Below are 26,137 nucleotides of genomic sequence, written 5' to 3'. Positions count from 1 at the left end.
TTAATATGGTAAAGACACAGAATGGCATATTAAATTTGGGCATGAAGTCACTTGTTAAAAGATCATTTGGTGGCGAGGAAATTACCAATTTAATATTAAGTGGGAAAATACAACAAAAATTGCATTCACAGAATGATCACAATTTGTGCATGTACTATTCATACGTAACTACAAGTATAACAACAAATATATTAACGGACTGACCTCTAATTGGAATGAAACTACAAATTTTTCTTTTTATAATTTCCCTGACAAGTATTTATTTTATATTCATGTGTTATTTTTTTTTTAAGTTTATTTATTTGTGAGAGAGACAGTGTGAGCGGGGAGGGGCAGAGAGAGAGGAAGACAGAGATCTGAAGCAGGCTCTGTGCTGACAGCAGAGAGCCAAATACAAGGCTCAAACTCACGAACCGCAAGATCATGACCTGAGCTGAAACAGGACGTTGAACCAACTGAGTCACCCTGGCGCCCCATTCATAAATTATCTGAAGAAGATTTAAACACAAGGTATTTTTACTCTCTCACAGAAGCACTTTTAAACTTAAGCCAAAACTTAAAAGGGGGAGGGGAGCACCTGGGTGGCTCAGTTGGTTAAGCATCTGACTCTGGAAATCAGCTCAGGTCATCATCTCATGGTCTGTGGGATCAAGCCCCATGTGGGTCTCTGCGCTAACAGCAGGGAACCTGCTTGGGATTCTCTCTCTCCTTCCCCTCTGTCCCTTCCCCGCTCAATTGCGCTCGTGCTCTCTCTCTCTCTCAAAATAAACAAACTTTAAAAATAAATTTAAAAAATAAGATTAGGAACAGATGAAGTTTCAGGTCTTTTCTGAAGTGGAAAAGTCATACCTGCAGCAAAGGATGGCTGATAAGTAGCAGCTGACGTTGGACTCGAACATTCATTTGTTGCATCGGTGACTAAGGGTGATGCAAAACCCACTAAATTATTATAGATACTGAAATACAAAATAAAATGGCTTATTTATGAAATGCTTCACCAGGTAGCTACTTATAAATCTGAACAAAACTGAAAAAATTTAAATGAATTAAATAAGCAAAACTTACTCTACCAGATTTTTGCTTCCATTTGAAATCTAGGCCAGAAGGCACCCTTACCTCTGACTCTGTGTTTTCAGTTCTTTCAAGGTGGGAGTTATTTCCTGGAGCATTTCAACGTGTTCTTGACTTCGAACCTGACCCATAGCTTGGACTAATGTGAACAGCACCGTCTGAATGTTGTCTTGCCATGATTTGTATTCACCTAGGAACTGCCTGACACTGCTCTCATAAGGGACATCCTCGCCGTCTGCCAGGGCAGCTTCTTCATCCTGGAATCCACATGTTAATGACTGACAGAAATGGTACTGGTCTCAATAGTAACTCATAAGACAGTCACATTTTGAATAACAAGTAATAAGTGTTTTTCCAGCAAGTGTTTAATTTGTTTACCATAATTAACTCCTTTTCTACAGGAATCTGGTTTCCAGTACAAAACAAAAAGTCAAAGTAAAAATAAATCCCCAAGTTAAGTGATTCATTGTTTTGTAATGATGAAGTTATTTAGCTTTTTTGTGGGGCTGAGTTTCCTTACTATGGAAATTATGTAGGATACTGAAAGGAAGAGACTACATTTCATTCATTTTGGAGGTGAACGAGCTTAGGGATAAGGCTGGGGAGGAGGACGAGACATTGGAGATCTAAACACCTGGAGACTATATTCAAGTTTCAGCTTTGTTGTTAAGTTATAGGACTCTGGGTTAATCCATTTCTTTAACCCCCAGTTTCTCTGGGTACAAAATCAGAATACGACTACCTGCTTTAGAAAAAAAAAAGTTGATAAAAACACAAATTACCTCCATTACAAATTGGAAGATGTGAACCAAGAAGTTGTTTTTGTTTGTATCGTTATTTTCCCAAATACGACTACTTGTAATTTTATGAAAAGAGAGATCTGACTGGGTGTCACTCATATCAGTCTTACCTTGGCCATTGCTTTTAGGAGGTGTTTGACATCTCCAAGTTGCCGGTTATGACCAGTGAGCACAGTTTTTATATTATCAACCAGATTCTGAATTGTTTCACAGACCGTTTCTATCTGTTGCTCTTTCTCTGTCTGAATTGCCCTCTGAGTAGACATATCCTGAGTCAGTTGTTTATGTGCTGACAAAAGCCATTCAGAGCTGCCAATAGGATGTTCAAGACTGGTGTCCTAAACAGAATAAACATTTGATTTTAAGCATTAGGTGGAATAAATAATGGAAGATTCTTTCCTTCATCATCACCATTAAAAGGTACTAGTAACTCAAAGTGACACAAACTCATTTGCCAAGTCATGAACTAATGACCTACACAATAGTTTAAGAAATAGAAATAGTTTAAGACATAACAAATGTATCTAGAATAACAAAGATGATCCGAATCTAGAATGCTAAACCCAATGTAAATCATGCTTTCAAAGGCCACGAGAGCTTCCTAATTAAAGTCTTCTCATAAAATATAAACATCAAATGTATCAATTTGCTATTTTTGGACTTAGCCCTCCTGTCCAGCATTCACCTTCCACTAGCCCCCTGTCTGCTACCGTATTTTCAGTACATTTAAGTCATTTGCTATACGTTGTATTTCTCCTCCCTCTGAAACTCCACAGAACTTCCAACTATGGCTCTGAGAACCCTTTTCACTTTTTTAAATACAAATACATTAAAATAATTTTTTAATATTTTATTTATTTTTGACAAAGAGAAACAGGGAGACACAGAATGTGAAGTGGGCTCCAGGCTCTGAGCTATCAGCACAGAACCTGACATAAGGCTTGAACTCACGAACTGTGAGATCAGGACCTGAGCTGAAGTTGGACGCTTAACAGACTGAGCCACCCAGGCTCACTTTTTAATTCATTGTATTTATAATTAATAGGTTCCTTGGGCGCTAAAAGCAAGATTTAACCATTGTTATATCCCTCATAACAACATCATATATATAGTATACACACTGCATAAATGTAAACCGAGTGAATATATTAAATGGAGTTTGAGCACATGACACTGGCCTTATCATTTTCATCAACAAGTCTCTTTACCCCCACGCCAAGATTCAAGACTCACCACTCTCTGTAATAAACGAAGCTCTAACTCAGAGACCGAACTGTTAAACTGTGATGCAAATGAACACATTTGCTGGCATCGTTTGATTAGTTCAAATAACGCAGCATCCAGGTTTAAGGCTTCTGCAGTTCTAGTTCGTAAACTTTCAAAATGAATGATATTGCTGCAGAGGAAAGTGACCTGTGAAGAGGCAAAAGAGGAATGGAACCACCACAATAAGGGGGGAATGCAATTTTAATTGACACGAAAAAGTATTGCCTATTCATTTCCAGAATTCAGGACCAAACTGGTCCTGAAAATGGTATGAATGTTTGACTCTTCTGGGACAAAACAGAAGTAAGCCTGAGAAAGGCTATGAATAAATGCACTTTTTTTTTTGGTTGATGTTATTAGGTCTGAGATGGTTAAAAGCACCTAAGTGCAATTGGGTAAAAGTATCTGCTGTACAACTGCTTTCACACAGAAAATTTATTCCATAATAGAACTATCATCATATTCAGGTATGTTCAATTTCAATTTCAGTTTGTCCAAATTTCAATTTGGAATGTTGCCCTTCTGCTTCTCCTCTTGCCTAACTTCACAATAAAGATCACAGAATACTAACTGGCTATTTGACGACATTACGTACATCTTTTAAGGTATGATAATACTATTGTGATTATGCAAATAGTTCTTTTAAGTACGTACTGAAACATGTCATTGATTTAGTCTAATTTTCTACCTGACTGGACATACCTAATAGTTTGTTTCCATTCTCCACCCCCCAAAGTAACAAACTTAATCCACAACCTCTGGCAGAATTCAAGATCATAAAGACATTTTATTGCCATGCTGAAAGAATAGTATCAAATCTTTGGGTCACCTAAGCTGCATAAAGAGAACCTTAGACAAATATGGAATTCAACTCCATATTTTCCAACAGAGGCTGAATCTACTTTATATTTAGCTGGGAGGCAGTAAAGGTCCAGGAAAATAACTGGCTGTGAACTCAGCCTAAAGGATGGATGCCCTTCCCACCAAGGCCTACCAGGTCCCTCTTCCCAGTACTGTCAACTTGAGGGTGGGTTCTCAAGCTACCCCTAGTTATCCCACACGTAACTTCCAATCAGCTGTATCATCATGTAACTGAAAACAAAGATGGCACACACGGGTCACAATACCTGGCTTGCTCTTTGGCTCTCTTTAAGGACAAGATTTCTTCTTTCGGCTATTGTTGCCTCAAAATCCTGCAGTACAGGTGCCAGTGCAGGGTTAGCACCGCCTGCCCACTTAAGTCGCTGTTCAATACTTGCTTCAAGTGCTGCTAGTTTCTCCTGTAAAAGCCAGCAGAATCTCAGTGAATATCTGACACTCTCCAATTCCTACTGGGCATTTTATATCAATACCAGGGAGATTCAAAAGAAGCACATGCATCATTCAGAAAACATTTTTAACAAACACCTTGTGGAATTAATCTCGATTTCACTTTCAACAGGTTCAACATGTCTGGGAAGAACTGGCTTTCAGTTTGTCTTAAAATTTTTCATTTTTAAATAAAGTAGTCTTTAAAATCAAACACCTGCTGCATCCAATTCCTAATGCACTTTATGTGCTATCTAGAAGAAAATCCATTTATCGCTTGCAACAACATGGATGGAGCCACAGAGTATAATACTAAGTGAAATAAGTCAGAAAAAGACAAATATAAGGTTTCACTCATATATGGAATTTGAGAAACAAAACAAGTGAAGAAAAAGAGAGAGGGAGAGAGAGACAAACTAAGAAACAGACTCTTAACTATAGAGAACTGGTGGCTACGAGAGGGGAGGTCAGTGGGAAGAGGGGAGAAATGGATGATGGGGACTGAAGAGTACCCTTATCATGATGGGCGCTGAGTAATGTAGCGCATTAGTGAATCACTATATTGTACACCTAAAACTAATGTAACACTGTACGGTAACCACCTAGAATTAAAATAGAAAGCTTAATTTAAAAAATCCATTTATACTTTTGGTTGTGAAAGATGAAAATCTAATTCTCAGAAACTCAGAAGCTTATGGAAGATAGTAAAAATGTATCCAGATTACCATGATAAAGAAGGTTTTATGTAACAAAATTATTTCACTATTTATTCACCACTTCAAGCAAAGGGTTAGGGTTAGGGTTAGGGTTCCCATCCTTTGTCTTTCCTGCACTTCTCTCCCGTTCTTTCTCTCACACATACACACCTCTCAAGTGAGAAAGGCTCTCCACAGTTGAAAACTAGGCCTAGTATGCTACAGAGAAAAGGTACTTCGATCTTCAAAGAAGTGAGCTCCAGAAAGTTTCATTAAATATGTAAAAATTATAGAAGTGACTACACTTGATTTTGTACTCACATTAATTTATAAAATGAACAGGAAGACATCAGTTACTACTATGTACATGATATAAGAATACACAATACAAAGATACGTATATAACCATAATCAAGAACTGTTTCTCTTATTTAAAAAAGGGAGGTGAGACTAAATATTAAGCAGAAATGACAAAGAAATACAGTCAATAATAAAAGGAAAACATTCTATCGCCTTTAAATACCTTTAATTATACAACAGGGGTAAGAACTGCCTAAGTTTTTTAGGTCTGAACAGTAAGCCAGATGGAACTGCTTATGTACATTTCAGAAGACACATTTTTCTAATCACCAGAGTTCCCTTAATGCACAAAGGCAGAGTGATCATCAAATCCATTAAAAACCTGAAATATTTAGTATGTCTCTATTCCTGGCTCAAAATACACAGCTTAGTAGCAGGAGTAGATTTGGTTACCTTGGAGGGTAAGGAAAAAAGATAAATCACGCGTAAAAGTGAAAAGTAGTGTGCCCCTGTAGCTCAGAAGCCAAGGACAGACGGGCAGATACACTGAACCACGGAGCACCGACATATCACCACGGTGCAGGTGCTCTCTCTCAAAGTCAATGTGCTGCAAGTAAGGTCTGACCGAACACACCTGAACTGTTGCAATTGAAGTTTCAATTTGGCTCAGAGTATGGAGTTTCTTTTTCATGCTGGTTAGGATGGCAGACCGAGGGGGAGGTGTGACTGACACGGCTTGTGGTCTATTGATAAGGAGGTCTTCATGCTGCCACTGTTCAAAGAAAAAGCAATGTAATAAAATCAGCAGGAAAAAAAACCTTTAGATAAAGAGATGGGAGGTATGAATTAGGACTGGGGGAAAGGAAAAAAAAAAAAAAAAAACAGCTGCAGCAAAGCGAGGCAGGCAGAGAAGTGTAAGTGCAAAATTACAAAATGATCACAACCAGGTGAAAAGTTTCTAAATGTAGAGAATGGCTGATAAATTTCTTCAATCAGTGAAATGCAACATCTAAGTAATAATTCTGAAGATATTTCCAAGTCTGTAAAAAAGTTTAGTATACAACCTCCCCCAAAAGACATCTCCAGTTAAGAGATCAGAACGGGTACTGGGGGGTGGGGAGGGGTTGTCCAGCATAAGGCTACAGAAGTGATTAAAAGAAATGATGGCAGGAGTCACAGAACAAAGACTTCTCCGGAGAAGAAAGGGGCAGGCAGTTGCTGACAGAGGGTCAAGCGCCTTCCATTTCAAGGGTGACCCCAGAAGGCCAACTGGGCTATAATTTAAAAGTAATACATTGCGCTTTTATTAAAATGATGGACAGCTGTTCAGATGAACAAAACTGAAAGGCTTTTTTATGTTTTCCATACGGCTGTCCATTTTTAAGGAAATAAACTAAAACGTATCAAATAATGAAACTTTCAACATCACACTTTTTAGAAGAAAAAATTTTAAAAACTCCAACGTGTTAGAAAGACTATTAATACATAATGAAAACAACTTCAAAATCTGAATAAATTAGTTTTCTTAATTCATGAGCTAAAAAAAACAGCTATTGATAAAACCGCAAAGAGAAGGAAATACACTGGTTCCTCACACTGGGCTATAACCACCAATTCCACCACTGGGAAGCAGCTTCAACATAAATGATACCAAAAAGCCACTGTCTGTACCAAAACAGACCCCAAGAAAATGGCAGTCCCCAAATATTACTCTATGAGTTATATAACCTGTTTGAAGCTACTGATAATATTGAAGCCTGTATTGGCGGGGGCGGGGGTGGGGGTGGGGGAATAGCTACAATTTGTACTGTGCTTAGTGTCTTAAACAGAACATAACTTTTTTTAACATTTACTTTTAATGTTTATTTTTTGAGAGAGAGCGCACACGAGTGCATGCATGAGAGTAGAGGGAAGGGGCAGAGGAAGACACAGAAGCCAAAAGAGCACAGTGCGGGGCTCAAACCCACAAGCTGTGAGATGATGACCCAAGCAGAAGTGGGATGCTTAACCGACTGAACCACCCAGGTACCCCTTTAACATTTATTTTTGAGAGAAAGAGAAAGAGAGAGAAAGAAAAAGGAAAGAGAGAAAGAAAAAGGAAAGAGAGAAAAAAAAGGAAAGAGAGAAAGAGAAAAGAAAAGAAAAGAAAAGAAAAGAAAAGAAAAGAAAAGAAAAGAAAAGAAAAGAAAAAAGAAAAAAAACAGAGAGCATGAATGGTGGAGGGGCAGAGAGAGGGGCAGGAAGACACAGAATTCGAAGCAGGCTCCAGGCTCTGAGCTGTCAGCACAGAGCCCAACACAGGGCTCAACCCCACGAATCACGAGATCAGGACCTGAACCAAATCGGATGTCTGAGCCACCCAACTGTCCCAAACATCATTTTTTTTTTTAAGTTTATTTATCTATTTTGAGAGGGGGGTGGAGAGAAAATCCAAGCAGGTTCTGCACTGACAGCCTATTCAGGGCTCCATCTCACGATCCGTGACATCATGACCTGAACTGAAAGGAAGAGTCAGACTCAAATGACTGAGCCACCCAACATTCCATATAGAACATCAATTGGGGGAGAGGGGGGAGCGGCGGATTTTTTAAAGTTTATTTTTGAGAGCGAGAATCGCAAGCAGGCTCCGCGCACCTCCCCAAGCCCACCCCAGTGCAGAGCCCAATGTGGGGCTTGAACTCACAAAACACGAGATCGTGACCTGAGCGGACACCAAGAATCAGATGCCTGATCAACTGAGCCACCCAGGTGCCCCTAGAACATTTTTAACCCTCATGGTCCTGAACCTTTGTGAGAGGTACTGTCCCCACGTTAGGGAAGTTAAACTCCGATTCATATACCTGAATCCAAATCCATCTCACCCCCAAAGCCTGTGCTATCATACTGGCCCCCTAACTAATCAAGGACAAAAACCGGCTTCTCAAAAAAACAATTTCCAAATGATGACAGATTCATGCACAAAGTTGGTAACACATCAAGAGAGCATCAGGGAAACAGAACAGAAGTCACCTTAGAAATCATCTTAATTACACGTTAAATCATATAGGAGGCACATTCACATAACGAATAAATTCAACCATTAGAAATTATATTTACAAGCAATACTTAATGACACAGACAATACCAAACATACAACGCTGATGGAAATGAATTCAAAGGTCACAAAGTGTAAACACAAAACACTCTCCACTACATGGAACACAGACAAGGAATAACAGGAAAAAAACACCAAAATTCCAAAAAGCTGGGTTTGCTGCAAGCTGGCACAATTCAGGATGTTTATATTTTTTCCCCTTATATTGTTTTATATTAATCTCCCCAGATTTTCAAATTCCTACATTGGGGAAAACCACACTCGAAAAATACTTACTTGAAACATGGCAATATGCAGCTGAACACGCTGCAGGCTTGTCTTACAAGAAGAAATACTGGTTTCCAGCCTGCGCACCAAATCATGCTTCTTCCAGGCAGTGTCGTAGGAACTGGCTAACACAGTTGCCCTGTTCATGACCAACTGAGAGAACTTTCCGATCTGGATGTTGTGCTCCACTGCTTTCTTACAAAGATCATCAACAGAAACTTTGCTTTCAGCACCAAAATCCTTCGCCTCTACTTGAGCAATAATGTCTACACCTAGAGCACTGATAAAACTGCAGAGGGTGAGTCCTAGGGCTTGGTTGGGAAGTCCAATCAAGAGCTGCCTCACGAAGTCAGCCGTGAATGCCTTTATAGGTTTGGCCATCTGGTCTTCACTGAAACAAGAGTTTCTAAAAAGGGTTTTCACATTGACCATCTGAACAGGCCCATTTACAGTATTCTGATCTTCAAGTGAACTTGATCCTAAAAAAAGAAAATCTTCTTAAAGTATTTCATACAAAGCAAAATAAGGTGACAGTAGTGCTTATTTAAAAACAAGACTCGGGGAGCCTGGGTGGCTCAGTCGATCAGGCGTCTGACTTCAGCTCAGGTTGTGATCTCATAGCTCGTAAGTTCGAGTCCCCGTCAGACTCTGAGCTGAGCCTGTTTCAGATTCTGTATCTCCCTCTCTCTCTGCCCCTCCCCCAGCTCACACTCTGTCTCCCTAAGAACTAAATAAACATAAAAAAATTTAAAAAATTAAAAAAGACTTAATGAACATACAATTAAATTAAGCCTACCCCATCCTACACAACTAAATTCTACACAACTAAATCCAACACGTTTAAATGTGAAGTATTACCTGACAAAGTTTTAGAAAAGGTACCACAGAGCCTGAAGAACTCCTTAATTGTCTGTAGTCTTTTTAGAAAGAAAATTTCTTCTAGCACCTGCCGGTGATTATCATCATCAAAAAAATTGACTTGGGTGCTCCTAGCTTCCCTTATAATGTCAATCTTTCGCCAAGCTATGGGAATTTCCATCTTGTTTAACTATGTAAAAAAGAAGAAAAGTTCATTTCTCCACTCTTTGTACTGTGAACAACTACTTTACTACACTTGCATTATTTATTCATAAAGTCAGTATTTACCTTTTCAATTAGTAAACCAAAAGCAGTTTCCACTTGGGCAAACATGCCATCAAATGCTACCAACAACATCTGGCCAGCTGACATTTTTGGTGTTTCATCAACTGAACCATTTCTTGGTTGGATTAATTCACCATATTGAGCATGAAGTATTCTAGAGAAAAAGAAAAGGCAATTAAAATCCTACCTGAAGAGTAGTAAGTTTGAGAGAGAACACACAGAAAGTCAACAAGTGTCAGAGCCGGCTAACATGTAATCTAGAAAACAAATCTTGTTGCGTGAAGAGTGTTCACGGTAAAACGGCATGTAGTGTCCACCATAATGTGAAGTTAATGATTCCAATTCAGTATTAGTAATTGATCATGTGATTAAATTTTTTTTTTTTTTTTTTTTTTTCTGAAATTTATTGACAAATTGGTTTCCATACAACACCCAGTGCTCATCCCAAAAGGTGCCCTCCTCAATACCCATCACCCACCCTCTCCTCCCTCCCACCCCCCATCAACCCTCAGTTTGTTCTCAGTTTTTAACAGTCTCTTATGCTTTGGCTCTCTCCCATTCTAACCTCTTTTTTTTTTTTTTTTCCTTCCCCTCCCCCATGGGTTCCTGTTAAGTTTCTCAGGATCCACATAAGAGTGAGACCATATGGTATCTGTCTTTCTCTGTATGGCTTATTTCACTTAGCAGATCATGTGATTAAATTTAATGCAAACTTGAATTATAACAATTTTTAAAAGAACTATATAAGATATTACAGTCTCATTTTATACAAAGAATGTAATATAATATAGCCTCCCAATAACTGTCAAGAATCACAAAATTCTGAAGTTGGAGGACTTAGCAAAAATTGTCCAGGATGTTCACACTACTGTCACATGACCGAGCCAACTACAGGCAGTAAACTCAGATGCCTGCCATCTTTGGCAAGCTTGGTTTTGAATAATGCATAGTCTGAGCATAGGTTTTCAGAAATTCACCCTGCTCATCGTTAACTTAAGACTTACAAAGTGGCTTATGGATCAAGACACTATTCCGAAATTTTTATATAAAAAAAATCAAAAACAGCACTCCTAGTACCTACAACTAGTATCAGTTTATGTCACTAATGTTAACTAGATTGTCAACTTTATCACACAGAAACTGCTACAAAACTATTAAGAGAATTTAAAAACTAGGCTAACCAGAGCAATTTCTTTTTTTTTTTTAATATACGAAATTTATTGTCAAATTGGTTTCCATACAACACCCAGTGCTCATCCCAAAAGGTGCCCTCCTCAATACCCATCACCCACCCTCCCCTCCCTCCCACCCCCCATCAACCCTCAGTTTGTTCTCAGTTTTCAAGAGTCTCTTATGGTTTGGCTCTCTCCCACTCTAACCTCTTTTTTTTTTTTCCTTTCCCTCCCCCATGGGTTTCTGTTAAGTTTCTCAGGATCCACATAAGAGTGAAAATATATGGTATCTGTCTTTCTCTAACCAGAGCAATTTCTAATGGAAAAAAGAGCTACAACATGCTATAAAATTTTCCTTAAGATGATGAAAGTTTCTCCAAAACAAGGTACAAATGTAAGCTGTAACAGAACCAAGCATGAAGATAGTCACCCAACTCATACAAAACAGTGGACAATCATCCATTTGAGGTAAGGGAAATCTGAATTAGATATTAAAGGGAGATAAATGAGGGCTGAAATACAGTGAGAAAGAAAGGTGTACTGATCTACATTTCACATTTGAAATAATGCTAAAAATTAAATAAAGATGTTAGGCAAATAATCTAAACCATCGTCTAGCTGACATTTATAATAATTACACTCTTTTTTTTTATTGTATGGTGAAATAACTACAAGTAAACATAAAATAGGAAAACTGTGAGTGCAGAAAACACTAAAAATTATTGTTAACATTTTAGGTCAAGTAGCAGCACCATGATTAAGAAAAATAAGTTTAGGGGCTCCTCAGTGGGTCGGTTGGTTCAGCGTCCAACTTCAGCTCAGTTCATGATCTCACAGTTTGTGAGTTCAAGCCTTGCATTGGGGTTCTGTGCTGACAGCTCAGAGCCTGGAGCCTGCTTCAGATTCTGGGTCTCCCTCTCTCTCAAAAACAAACATTAAAAAAAAATTTTTTTTTTAAGAAAAATAAGTTTATATTTTAGATACATATACTTCCTACAGTATTTAAGAATGAAAAGATACCTGCTTCAAACTAATTGGGGTAGTACAATTTAAAAAAAAATTTTTTTTAACGTTTATTTAGTTCTGAGAAAGAGAGAAAGAGCAGGGGAGGGGCAGAGAAAGAGGGACACACAGAATCCAAAGCAGGCTCTGGGCTCCAAGCCAGCAGCACAGAGCATCACTCGGAGCTCGAACCCACGAACTGCGAGATCATGACCTGAGCCGAAGTTGGACCCTTAGCCGACTGAGCCACCCAGGCGTCCCAGGGCGGTACAATTTAAACAAATAATTTAAACAACTTAAACAGATGCAGATAATACCCAAAGGTGGTAAAACAAAGGTTCATTCTACTATTCTACTTTCTTTAATCTTTGAATTTTCTCATGGAGGAAGCACGGCAGGTCAATCCATTTCAACTCTCTCAATTATACTTTCTGGGGTCAACTGGACACAAGAATGCCAAATAAAGAGGTCTTGAGTCACCAGAGATAAAGGGACTTAAACCATGGGGATAGTGCATGGCTGGAGGAACCACCCAACCTTTACAGGTTCCAAGGTCAAAGTGTTTTTCTGGATTTATGAGATGAAAAACACAGCGTTCAGTATCTAAAACAAACAATAAAATTTAAGCAAATTTAAAAGCCTTCACCTGAAGTGAGCTGTATACTCCATTAGCTAACTAAACTGGCGCATGTGATTTCATGGAGTTCTGAGGGCTGGCTTAAAAAATACTACACTCCACTCCGTGTGTATTCACATGGTGAAACACCACCCACGCACGCGTCGTGTATGTGTTAGAACGGCACGGAGCTACACACACACAAACAAGCGCGTGAGTAACTGGTGAAACCTCAGGAAGCCCTGCTGACCGCGGCAACATCCCTTTTGCGGTGCTGCCACAGCCCATCAGTAGGCAAGATGCTAACGCCGCAGGATGGATGAAGCGTGAGCGAGATGTCCTTGCACACGGTTTTTACGACTTCCTGAGAACCTGTAGTTATTCCCAAATAAAAGATTTTTAAAGATAAGTAAGCATTTGCAAGTAATTGTATCTGCTGTAAAATTAAAACTGAACTCAGAGTAGAATAAGAGCTCAGAACCCCTTTATCTGGCTTCCCCATCTCTTTCCCAAGAAAACTGCACAGCTAGCATTCACTTGCCTGGCTACATCGATGTAATGAGCATGTGTTTCTTCCTCGAGTCCCATAGCTGCATTTCTTAAGTAGGCCTGAAGAGATTCAACTAGAGTCTGCAGGGGAACGCCATCAGTGGTCTGCTCAATAAGACTGTCCAGCTCATGAAGCATACTTTCTAATGTGTACTCTCCTTTCATCAAACATCTCAGTGCTTCTGGAAATATGATTTGCCGGAAATTTGAATTTAATTCCTATAAATATGTGAGAAATATATTTTAATGTTTTCTGAGTTTAGATAAGTTATACATTTACAGGCTTAATGCCATATATTAAGAACTTATGCAACTATAACCAACATATGGCCACAAACCTCTCAGTGATCTTTAAGTGACCAATGAAGCAGGATTAAAAGGGGAGAAGTCAAATTGCCTTTCTGAACCAAAGATGTAAGAAGTACGGTGTTCAATTGATCTAAAACAAATTCATCAACTTTAAGCTAACTTAAAAGTGCTCACCTGAAGGGAGGTGTATACTCCGTTGGCCAGGTGAACCGCCTCAGAAGCTTCCAGGGGGTTCGGGATGTCTAAGTCCTGCGGCACCAGGTGGCACTGCTTCAGTAACTGCACCAGGCACGTGACGTTCCCGCTCATGCTGCAGAGCTCCTCCAGGAACCAGGCTCCGTCCCGAGAGGTCAGATCCACCAGCTGCTCTCCCGCGCTTGAAGCTGCACCTTCCATCATCAGGTTCCGCCTAAACTCAATTAAATATTTGTACAGTGAAACCGACCCAGCTACCCTCACTCACAAAAGCGAATGCCTCAACACTGGAAAGGAAGTAAAGCAGTTGTGACGTCAAGCAAGACCCAGGACAGTACAGAATACCTTAAGTTGGGGATTAAACAAAAAACCAGTGAAATCGCAAATAAACATCAATGTTTTCAAGACAACGAAACGGTCTCCACAGGAGGCTGGCTGACTCACCTTGTGAGGGTACAAAGGGCCGAAATAATAACACTCGCTAGACTCAAAGATCCTTCTTCTCCATTCTCGTGAAGAAAAACTTTAATACAACGTTCAATTTCTTTCAACTGATCTTCACAGACAGGCACAGTGACAGCTTCCTGTTTCAAGCGTTCCACTTGCCTAATAAGCCTGCTGTTGATGTCGGCTGCGTACCGCTGCAGAGTCATTTCGGTGGCAGTGATGAACTGACACACTGTTGGGGGGGGCTGGGGGGCATACTGCATTTCGTATCTATAAAACCAGAGAGAGGCGCTTGTTTACAACACAACCACACTGGACCCAGGGCGACATGGGGTATCGCATATGATCCTCAAACCTTAAACAGGAGAAATCGTGATTTCCATTTTTACAGCCAAGTCTTAGGAACTGAAGTAACTTTCCATGATGACTCGTTAATGAGGGACAGATCAATGTTTGAGTTTAGCTCTCTTGACCCAGATCCCCGTCAGTGGCTAAAGAGACTCCGACACTGGGATCCACTTTATTTAATGAGGAAAACCACACTATCTTAGGAGGGAAAGCATGAGCTCAGATTCTCCTCAAACCAAGAAAAAAGTGACTCCGTTTAAAACCCCATCCATCAACCCATTCTCGCAGAAAAAATGAAATATCATGCACACATAATGATAATCATTTGAACACAGCTTTGCTTCCAGTCGCAGGAGAAGTTAAGCAAATGAAGCATGACCAACTCACTTCCTGTAGAGCTCCTGACAGCGCTCTACTGTGATGTTACAGATGAGCTCTTCCATCCAGGTCTTCCACTGTTCAATCCGATGTTTCTGAAATATGGCCTTGGGGTACTGCAGAGCCACGGTCGCATAGTGATGCAGCTGCTCCAGGCAGCCCCGGAGCACGGAGCGCCGCTGCTGGAGAAGGGCGCCCACCTCCCCCTCCAGCTGCTCGCACTGGCTGATCAAGTGGGCCTGGCCGGCATTCTGTAGAAAGGCTGTCGCTGGCACATAGCTCGGAGGACCTTTTGGTGAAAGAGGACTATTAATACCAATGCAACTATTCCCACCCAGCAGTCACTGCAAGGAGCACAAAGCAGAACCCCACACATAACAAAACAACCCCAGATTCACAGGCTCACGTGTGTATCTAAAATAAATCAAAACCCATACCAAGGTCCATTTGTGTGCTGATCTCCTGAAGCAAACTTGCAAGCTGTGTTGCTTCTAAATTATTGAACGCAGCCTGATAATGTGTTATCCACTGTTCAAATTCATTGAGCTTCACCTGGATTGCTTCCTGAACAGCCCTTTGCTGAGTCTGTAGTTGAGTGTGTTCAGAATACCTAATAGGAAGGGAAAACATTTTTTAATTGGTTCTTTCTTCTACGTACTTTCATAACCTTCATTTTGCTCATACTTGGGACTGCCTAGTAAGCTCCCTTTTCAATCTTGAGGGCAGTGCTCAAACGTAATACCTTACTTCTCTGATTTTTCCCGTAACTCTCTCAACTATACTCACAACATTCTAAATAAAATTCTACCATACCTTCCAGGTTTTGAGTTCTCTTCAGCATAAAAGACAAGAAGGTTGACAGATCTTCTGAATCTCACAGACTCGTGCAATGTGTTGCATCTGCATATTTACCGCTTACTGAGCACCTACCTACTCTGTACGAGGTTCATTCACTTAGATCATTCTAGTTTAATGCTTAACTCAGCAAAGTGGATAATACACCTGCCACTGTACTAACGAATAAGGACTCAGACACAGACTGTAGAGAGAAAACCCAGGTTTGCCTGAATCCAAGTTCATATTCTAACCACTATACCCACCCATCTCCCATAGTTACATGCTCAAACATGTGAATATAAAAAAGCAGAAAATTTAAATGAATTTTTGTGCATTAACATTTTGAAACTGCAGTCCTTGGGAGTATTTTTATCATTTATGTAAACTGCTGTAATAATTCTAATTCAGGTTGACAATGTTTACACAAATGTGAAAATTCTCCTTCATGGCAAATATTAAGAAACAAGAGCTTGGGGCTCCTCGGTGGCTGTCAGTTAAACATCTGACTTGGGCTCTCAGTTCATGATTTCACAGTTCACGGGTTCTGTGCTGACAGCTTGGAGCCTGGAGCCCACTTCATATTCTTTGTCTCCCTCTCTCTTTGTCCCTCCCTCTCTCATGCTCTGTTTCTCCCCCTCCCTCCTTCCCTCCCTCCCCCCCTCTCTAAAATACATAAACATTAAAAAAACTTTTTTTTTTTTTAAAGAAACAAGAGTTCAACACTTTTAAACCTGTGTTGCAGAGTGTGAGAAGGATGGTCCACTCCTTCCGCTCCTTCTAGAAACTCTATTTCTTCTAGCAGTTTGCCCTGCAGTTTTTCCACATCTGTCAGTTGCTCTTGCAAGCTTAGGTATTCATCTAAGCTGCTGTCCAGCTTGGGAAGCACAACCAGCATCTCATCCCTGTTCTTAAACCAGTTCACCTGTAGAAAGATAATTATGATTAGAAAGATTCTTACAGGGTCAACTGTGAGACAGCATGACACGTGCCAGAAGGAACGTGTTAGATGAACACCCTGTCCCTGACAGGGTGATGGTATCACCTGCATTTTACAAATAAAGATAAGCAGGGCGTTCAAGTTCACACAGCTGTAGTAAACGGGGACTCAAATCCCACAATAGCATGTAGTTACCACCAAGGCACACAAAACAGTGTTGGCATCAGTGGCTACCACAATACTAAGATTAAGACTGACAGGAGGCTATCTAATTAAAGAACACCTAAAATAGTCACTGGTAAACACACTGCAGTGTATTAAAAAAGGTCTAATTTTTTTCAATTCATGAACCCATCTCTAACAAACGGGAGTGTGATCATGTGCCTTTGTGCACAACACAAATGTGTTGGCAGCATTTCCTACTAATAAGACATCAAATCGCCCTATTCCGCTGCCCTTTCAATGTTGTACAGGACAGTCCTCCAAAAAAAATTTTTTTAAAGATAGGTTTAGAGGCACGTGGGTGGCTCAGTTGGTTACACGTCTGACTTTAGCTCAGGTCAGGATCCCGCAGCTCGTGGGTTCGAGCCCCAAGTTGGGCTCTGTGCCAACAGTTCGGAACCTAGGGCCTGCTTCAGATTCTGTGTCTCCCTCGCTCTCTGCCCCCCCCCGATGAAAAAATAAACATTAAAAAAAATACTATTCCTATGAAAATAACTAAATCAACAGAGTTTCACCCACTTTTTGATGGACATGTTAACACTAATAAAAGACGGTGACTGTCACTGCCCTCACCTTAATTTCAGCTACTCTGGAAGAAAAGAGGCTGCGGGTGATCTCTCGCTCCATCTCTCTCTTGCTCTGCTTGCTCTCGGCCTGCTGGCCGCCTCCACCGTACACAGCGCCAGCAAACCCGGCCTCGCCCCCGGCCGTCCAGTCCACCAGAGGGTCATACACAAAGGCCTCCAGCAAAGTCAGCAGAGTCTCTCTGCCACGCCGCATAATGTGTAGAACCTGTTTTTAGAGAAGTTTCAATCAGGCTTTCCCCCAGTTTCCTCACTGAAATGCAGTCTTTCATTCCACAAGATCTGTTAATTTAACAGGTACGTGAAAAGGTGGAGAGAAACAGCGTACCTGCTCGCATGAAAGCCTAAAAACACCTTCTACTCCAGTTACACCCAGTGCCGTTTCAATGTTCTGTGTCATTCGGAAAGGGACCTTCTCAGGAACTCTAAGGCTTTTACCTTGAAAAGACAAATGGTTCTATTTTTGTCCTTTCACCAAAAACATCTGACCCACACGTAAATGTAGAAAGTCCAATTTGATTTTACCTTTTTCAAAGCAAACGTTGTAGTCTATGTGAACCACCTCTCCAGTCGTCATATCTATGAGAACGTTATCCAGATGTCTGTCTCCAAGGCCAATTATGTATCCGACCATAGACATGACTGCAGTAGATCTGGCGTAAGACTAAACAAGAGGGTAAAGGGTGGGGAGAGCAGGCTGTAACACCATCAGCAAATCTCCTTCCAACACAGACTGGACGCTTCCAAATTCCCAACACCATAACCCCGCTCCCTCATTTCTAACTAGCTGGCACTCCTCGGGGCTGCTATGAGCGGTCACGGAGGCTCTGCGCTGAGCAGCAGCACACAACACTGTGGTCCTTGTTGGTCGTACTCAGTATCAGAGTGCTGGATTTTAACATCAAACTATTTTCAGTCTCCCTAGTTTTTCCTTTTCTCAAATTTTTATTCTTTCGTTCCATCCATAATCCCCTCTGTTCTGCCCACACACAGTCATGGCCACGCCTCATAAAAATAAGTGCACATAAGATTCAAATACAGTTCTCGAATTTCCAAGTCTGGAGGGAGACAAGGGGGAAGAGAAGGACGGTGAACAACACACACAAGATAGGAAACGGGCAAAAGAAACAGCAATATTGATTACAGTCCCAAACAAAACACATACCTGTGTGACTCTCCACCATTCGTCAGGGGTGGTACAAGATGACCAAAGCTCTTTAGCAAGGAGATTTGGGGGGGTGGCCTCCATTAACTCTTCTAATACCGCCTTCATTACATGAAGAGGCCAATCTCGTCGGGACACATCCAAACTAAGTCCAACTGCTTTTAAAGCAGGGCCAATTTTACTATAATAAAGTTCACTAGGACGAGGTACAATTCCCGGATTCTGAGGAGTTTGGTAGGAATCTTGGGCCTTAAAAAAAATTTTTTTAAGAAAAAAAATTAACTTTATTTAAACAAAGGTTACTTGGAATATAAAGTAGTATGTTAAAAACTGATTTGAGTGGCATTCTCCATCTATCTAGCCAATTTATACACACCAAACAGGTAATTCTTCTGGAAGTTCCATCTTTCTTACAATCTACACATCTTTCTCTTAATTAACTACTATGACTTTATTGGAAACTTGGTCTACTGTTCTATTTTCTCGAGGTTCAATTCAAACTCAACATCCAATTTACATTCTTCTTTGTAATATACAATTCTATTTAAAATTAGTCGTTAATTTGGAATGCCTGAGTGACTCAGTAGGTTAAGCATCCTACTTTTGATTTCTTTGGCTCAGGTCATGATCTCGCGGTTTTTGAGTTCAAGCCCCACGTGAGACGCTGTGCTGACAGTCTGAAGCCTGCTCGGGATTCTCTCTTTCTCCCTGTCTCTGCCCCTCCCCCACACGTGTGCGCTCTTGCTCCCTCTCTCAAAATAAACTTCAAATCTATCATTAATGAATGTACACATTTCATTCTTCACTGATCAAGTCATTTAACAACATTCAGACAAATATTTGGGTAGTCCCTAATTCCCATCGCTAATCTACCTCCCAATAATTGTTCTGTAGTCTTCTATGCTTATTTTTTAAACTCGACTCCTTTCAAACTCTTGTTCCTTCCTATACCTAACCTAATTAGATTGTTTTGGCTAGATACAGAATCCTGAAGTTCAGACTAGCAAACTTACCTTGTATGTCTGTAGCACTTGGTACTGTTCCTGGCATATACTCAACACTCAGGTACTTAGCTACAATTAATGCTAAATTGAATCCCTAGTCTAAATCAAAATCATAAGTTTCCCAGTCACAAAATCACATAATTAACCCTAAATATAAAGTTGTTTATTATTTACATCCTTAATTTAAAAGAACCTGGGTTTCCAAGCTGTTTCTTATTATAAGTTTAACTTAAAAGACCCTAGTAAGCCCAATAAAAAAAGCATCAAGATGTTAAATATCAACTTACTGAGTGATTAATGACCATACTACCATCCTACATGCGCCCCCCTGTATTTGTCCAGAACAAGACTGTCAAATGTCACCATTTCTTCCTCTTAAGTTTTTATAAAATGTGCCTCAGAAACACTTTCCCAGATACCTTAAACCTATTCTGTAACATATAAACTTTCCAAAACACTCAAGAACAGTAGCCTGTAAGCATTTCACACAGAACAAGAGACTAGTATGCTTTTTTATGTATATTCAAATAAAAGTATATGCATATTTGAGTTTTAATCAACCTTCTGTGCTTGTAAGGCGGCCTCCCGTTGTTGCCATCGTTTGTAAAGACCAAATAAAGGTGTGGCTCCATCCACCCACTGGATTAGTCCTGATCGTGTTCCTAGCGGTGTTACAGAATAATGTCGGGCATGGAAACGGGGCGTTTCCTGGCGATTGATTGTAGCAAACATGGTATTCACAATAGACAGGAATTGCATTATTCTCTCATCCAGATGTAAATCTTCCAATCCTATGGAAACAAAAGTTAAAGTAGCTAGAGTGGTGACCACATGGGTGTAAAGTGCAATGGGGTGGAGGGGCATGGGGGCTTACAAACATACACTTTTGCGTTTCTTCTCAGATAACAGAGGCAGTCAAAAACTGAGAGCCAAAGAAGCACAATGACAGCATTAGAGAACATTCCATTTAGTCACAAGGTATTAAGACACTAGCATTATTAGCTGCACCTCATTTCTGCTTATATAAGTTCTTAAGCAAAGAGACAGTAGGAAATGGAAAAATCTTACTACACAGCCTCCAACCACTGCTATTCAAAATCACGGCCAGGCTATTCACCTGAAACAATCCTCTCCCATCACATTTCACACACAAAATCAGATTAATCAGATTAATGCTCTTCTTTTAAATCCCACCTTTGAAAAGGTAAGGATAGCTTTTCCCATCTGACCCCAGAAAGAGAAGTTTCTTTGGCTTGGTTTTGGTAGGTAAGATGGTGATGGTTCCGCCCACACTGTGGATTGTGACAGTGTCTCTAGCTGACACCTCTCCAGGAAGAGCAATTTCAGTGTTAGTCATGGCAGCCAGCCAGGGGCTGATTTCTTCAAGACGCAAGATGTAACTTGCACGTTTCTGTGCTCTCTGTTGCAAACTCAGCATTATCTATATTTGGGAGATGGGGAAAAACAAGTTCATGTTATCATTATAGCACTTATTTTCTTCCACATTCAACTGGCATAAAAGTAAACTTAACATACCAACACAGATACTTTTTATTGTAGTGCCTATACTTATTTGACGTTATGTATTTGGGCCATCCTGAGAAGGGAAACAGTGCTGTGTGCGGATGTGACCTAGGTGATTTTTACTTTGTTCAGACCAACTTCTCTGTCCAAACAAGCAATGAAATCCCAGCAGATGGAAAGAAAGCACTAATTCAGCAGCAAAATTCAGAGCTTCTAACAAGCTAATCCCCCCACTGTTAAGCTATGTTTGATCAGTGCCAAAACAAATCAATTAAGTCCTCACAATAGAGCAGATGTAACTGACAGCTGTTGGCTATCAAATAGATACAGTTAGAGCTCTGACCACTTAAAGTATGTAGAATAACACCACAACCCCCTCTAATAATTTGCAGGGAGTGAATAGCATATGTAGGCGTATCCCTGCTTACAGCTAACTCAATAATGTGCACCTAAATTAATGAACTCTGGATTCTGCTTTCATGTGAAAAATGTGTAATCAATCCTTAGCGAGCTTTGTTCCATAAAAGGAAAAATACAACTGGGAACACCCCAAGTATCCATGACAGGACAATGGATACACTGTGGCATTTTCCCATATTAGATCAATGTTCACCTGCATACAAAACATGGATGGACCATTAAAAAAAAGAAAAAAAAAACCCAATACTAATCTATCAATTATGGAAGTAATAAAAACATACATGCATACACGCACACATACACCATGTATACACACACACACATACACACATATACATACATACTGGTATACTGCATATAACCTCATTTATATTAAGTTAAAAACATCCTTTAGAAATGCATCAGTAAATAAAAACTATTTTTTAAAGTATTCTTCCTATCTCTTCCTCTGGTTTTCTTGGTTAATTTATTGACAAGGAGACACAGAAGCAAGGAACTGCTAATGGAACACAAGCAAACAAGTTTGGCTGGGCCACACACACAATGAACTTCAGTCTTCATGTTAGCCCTCTAGCCTTGTGCTTCTAGCTTATGTCCTATGAATTTAGCATGTACTCTAGTTTCCTCTAGATTGCACTTACTCATTAAAGTCAGGTGGACTTTCTTTCTACACTATCTTTTAATAGTTTTCTCACTGCTAAAGTTAAGTAAGGAAATTAGGAGTAAGGTAAGGGATAGAGAAAGAGAGAACGAAAGAAAGAAAAAGCTACAACATGATAAATGTTCTCCTAAAATAATGGTGCTGTTGCTGTACCAGGTCAAAGAAAATACACAATTAAGGGGACCAAAACATAAAAGACTGGATTCTCAAATATTTAAAAACGCTAATCATCCCCAAGTAGCCTATGCAGAACCGATTTCAAAACAGTTACTTATAAAAATTGATGTTGTTCCATGTGAACATTTTGTCTGTTATAAATATTTAATAACAAAAAAAGAGAGAAATATTCAATACCCACCCCAAAGAAAACTATATAGGTACAAGGTTAAATTTTATAATCTTTATGAAGACAATAAAGCAAGCAATCAATATTTAGTTCGAGGCCAGACCTCTTCCTTGGTTAATTTTTTACAGTATATTCTTCCTTAGTGTGAACCCTCTACAGATAAAAGTTTGCTGCCCTAGGCCCACTCACCGCCAAATTCTCAAAATAAAGAAAACACCTTTCTTTCTCCACATTCCTTATAAGCAACTGGTCATAGGTTGCCTTCTAGGGGCCTACAAAAGTCTTCTCTCACATTACAAGTAAGGAGAGTCCCCATATTTAAATTCTGTAGCTCATACGGAATTTCCCATTCTAGTAGCATTCTTGAGATTTTTCTGTACCTCTTTAAAGGGAATCCAGCTGCTTCCAGGCTTTGCGGGATTAGAGGGTGTCTTCAGTTTTTCAAGAGCATTTTCAATTGCTTCACCATAGTTATCCTGAAACCACTTTTCATGAGGTGTCTCCGCAGGGGCCGCGGTGATGCTCCTCACATGCTCCAAAGCGAACACAATGGGCTTCATCAAAGCCGTGTGCTTTTCCCGCATGATAGCAATTTTCTCTTCTCTGGCCAGGAAGGCATAAAGAGTTTTACAAACATGGAACAGTTTAAATGCATCAAGTGCAAGTAAATACTATCAGAGAGTAAGCTAAATAAATAAAATACTGGCAAAATAACTTACAGCACTGTAAAATATCCAGCACATGAAAGAGGAAGCTTTTTTCAACAACTGGTACTGGGAAAACTGGACATCCACTTGCAACAGAATGAAGCCATACCCTTACCTTCCTTATACGACATGCGAAAAAATAACTCAAAAAGGATCAAAGACCTTAAGAGCTAAGACTTTAAAACTCTTAGGGAAAAAAAATGTAGAGGAAAGGCTTCTGGCCGCTGGATTTGGCAACAATTTCTCAACAAAAGGCAACACAGAAAAACCGGGCTACTATATCAAACTCCACTTACGTGCATCAAAAGATACTATTAAGAGACTGAAAAGAACGCGCAAAAGGGGAGAAAATATTTGCAAATCATACATGTGAAAGGGGGTTAATATTGAGAATTACAGAGAGAACTCCTAAAATGACAAAAAAAAATTCCCAACAACCCAAATTCAAAACTGAGCAAAAGATTTAAATAGACATTTCTCCAAAGAAGCTATTCAAATGATCAAAAGGCACATGAAAAGAGGCTCAACAACACTAGTCATTGGGGAAATGCAAGTCAAAACCACAAGCAGATACCACTTCACACCCATCAGGATGGCTACTATATAAAAAAACAAGAAATGACAAATATTGGCAAGTATGCAGAGAAACTGGAACTCTTGAGCACTTGTGGCAGGAATGTAAACTGATGCAGGAAAACAGCACCAGTTCCTCTGGTGGTTCCTCTGTAATTCAAACATAGAATAACAATTTGACCCAGGCAAATCCACTGGATCATACACAAAATAACTGAAAAAGGAGTCCAACAGATACTTGCACACTGATGTTCACCAAAAAGCAACCCAAATGTCCACTGAGAGATGATGGCATGAACTAAATGAGGTATATCCATACAATGGAATATTATTTGGCGATAAAAGGAAATTCTCACATATGCCACAACATGGATGAACCTCCAAACATGCGAAGTGAAACACGCCAGGCACAAAAGGACAAATACCTTTGATTCCACTTACATGAGTTTCTCGAAGGAGTCAAATTCAAAGACAAAAAGTAGAATAGTGGTAAAGAGGGGCTAGGGTTAAGGAGCCATGGGAGGTTAGTGTTTAATGAGTACAGAGCTTACGTTTGGGATGAATAAGTTCTGGAAATGAACAGGAGTGATAGTTGCACAACACTGGACACACGCTTACTGTGACTGAATTACACTTAAAACTGGTTAAAATAACAAACTTTATGTCTTGTGTATTTTACATTACAAGCGGGGAGGGGGGCAGGGAGCGAATTTGTTTTCAGAGTAAAAGCGTATGAAAACATACTTGCGTAAGGTGTTGTTGTTCTGGACTCTCTTCACCTCATCTTCCAGCTGCTGGATTCGTCTCAGGACATACATATGTTGCTGTAACAGAACTCCCAACCAGAGCTCGTCCCAGAGAACAGTGACCCTGCGCAGCTCAGCCACAAGCATCTGAACCTGCGACACATGGTACATCCAAATACGCTCAGCTACAAGTCCACACACCCAGCACAGTTCTGCAAACACTAGGAATTACAAGTTCACTGTGTGCATCTTTGATTCATTCTACGAGCAGAGAACCTTGATTAGTGATTCTATCAATACTGATTTATAAAACCGGTACTGACTTGTAAAAGCTCATTTAGAGTAAAAACTCTAAAGATTTTTTTGTTCTTCGAATACTGTTTCCATGACAGTGTTTACGGATGGGTTCTAGGTTGTTTTATGGGGAGGGAGAGAATATAATAAAAGCTATTTTAAAACATATGAATTGTGCTTTTCTGTACCTGTAACACCATGGTTGGGTTTGCAGAGGACAGTTTATCGACAATTTTGCTGTAGCAATCCTGCATCATGGCCTGGTCTTCATTTAATCCACTTTTAGGTTCATCCTTGTTGCTATCCTGAGAGGCAGGAGGACTTCCTCCCTCACATTCAGAAACCAGCAATTCTTCTCCTTGAATATTGCCAAGTAAAGTTGGAATTGCAGAGGAAAACTTACTTCCTATGAGAAAATGCAAGAATAAGGTACACTTTGGAAGTTTCTCCTATGCGCATATGTTAAGAAAAACATCAGTAATCTATTTGACTCCAAGGGCACTCACTTTAATTTGCCTTCTGTGCATTAAAATGACCAAAAATCATGGATCTTCTGCCTTGTATTTATTAATATTATAAGCAAATAGAAGATAAATGAAAAAATAAATAAATGAGCCTCAGCACACAAAGCTTTCTCACAGCCAGAGCCCTCTGAGCTTGGTTTCCTCCTTATCCACCATTTACTCAGCTCATCAGGGAACCTGATTTCTCTAAGCCTGAATGGGTTACTGTAAGGCTGAAGGTCGCATGTAAAGAACATGCCCCACTGTGGGACTCAGCAGTTACTATCTCAATAAACCATAATTATTATTATTATTATTTATTCTCAAAAAAAGTACGAACTCCCCAACGCTGTAACATAAAGCTCAAAAAGTTTACCTAACAGACACTCTTTGCAAAAGACTTTCTATTTAGAGCAGAGTAGCAGTGTTTTAATATTCCATACCTGAAGCCTGTGATTCAGTACTAAGTGATATGGTGCCCACTATTGCAGGGTACAGTATGAGATGTGGGGAATCTTGAGCCACTCGGCAGAGGAGGTTACAAATACTCTGGCGCACATATACTTCAGGATGGTTTAAGCGTGAGAAAAGCTGTGGAATAATTCCTTCAGGATAAGAAGAAAGAAAGATACTTTAAAGTTATTAAAAACTGTC

At 39.9% G+C, this 26,137-nt stretch overlaps 1 protein-coding gene across 3 annotated transcripts in view; it reads right to left on the bottom strand.

Moving 5' to 3' along the window:
• Positions 1–26,137, bottom strand: part of SMG1 (SMG1 nonsense mediated mRNA decay associated PI3K related kinase) — a 104,551-nt gene that overhangs the window by 7,641 nt on the left and 70,773 nt on the right. For all 3 annotated transcript variants that reach the window (XM_047838346.1, XM_047838344.1, XM_047838345.1), the window contains 25 exons: positions 25,927–26,088; positions 25,169–25,386; positions 24,685–24,839; positions 23,041–23,263; positions 20,904–21,150; positions 20,271–20,500; positions 18,706–18,954; positions 18,066–18,204; positions 17,869–17,978; positions 17,530–17,748; positions 16,529–16,719; positions 15,398–15,570; positions 14,970–15,249; positions 14,232–14,504; positions 13,767–14,001; positions 13,276–13,502; positions 9,948–10,098; positions 9,660–9,849; positions 8,811–9,280; positions 6,075–6,212; positions 4,265–4,417; positions 3,105–3,284; positions 1,982–2,209; positions 1,117–1,328; positions 850–956 (listed from right to left, as the gene is read on the bottom strand). In XM_047838346.1, coding sequence (XP_047694302.1) covers positions 850–956; positions 1,117–1,328; positions 1,982–2,209; positions 3,105–3,284; positions 4,265–4,417; positions 6,075–6,212; positions 8,811–9,280; positions 9,660–9,849; positions 9,948–10,098; positions 13,276–13,502; positions 13,767–14,001; positions 14,232–14,504; positions 14,970–15,249; positions 15,398–15,570; positions 16,529–16,719; positions 17,530–17,748; positions 17,869–17,978; positions 18,066–18,204; positions 18,706–18,954; positions 20,271–20,500; positions 20,904–21,150; positions 23,041–23,263; positions 24,685–24,839; positions 25,169–25,386; positions 25,927–26,088 — 5,160 coding nt within the window. The remainder of the gene's footprint in view (positions 1–849; positions 957–1,116; positions 1,329–1,981; positions 2,210–3,104; positions 3,285–4,264; positions 4,418–6,074; positions 6,213–8,810; positions 9,281–9,659; positions 9,850–9,947; positions 10,099–13,275; positions 13,503–13,766; positions 14,002–14,231; positions 14,505–14,969; positions 15,250–15,397; positions 15,571–16,528; positions 16,720–17,529; positions 17,749–17,868; positions 17,979–18,065; positions 18,205–18,705; positions 18,955–20,270; positions 20,501–20,903; positions 21,151–23,040; positions 23,264–24,684; positions 24,840–25,168; positions 25,387–25,926; positions 26,089–26,137) is intronic.

The sequence above is a fragment of the Prionailurus viverrinus genome, chromosome E3 (genome assembly GCF_022837055.1).
Source record: "Prionailurus viverrinus isolate Anna chromosome E3, UM_Priviv_1.0, whole genome shotgun sequence".
Classification (NCBI taxonomy): Eukaryota; Metazoa; Chordata; class Mammalia; order Carnivora; family Felidae; genus Prionailurus; species Prionailurus viverrinus.
Note: the sequence above shows the minus strand (reverse complement) of the source record. Positions and strands in the feature narration are given on the sequence as shown.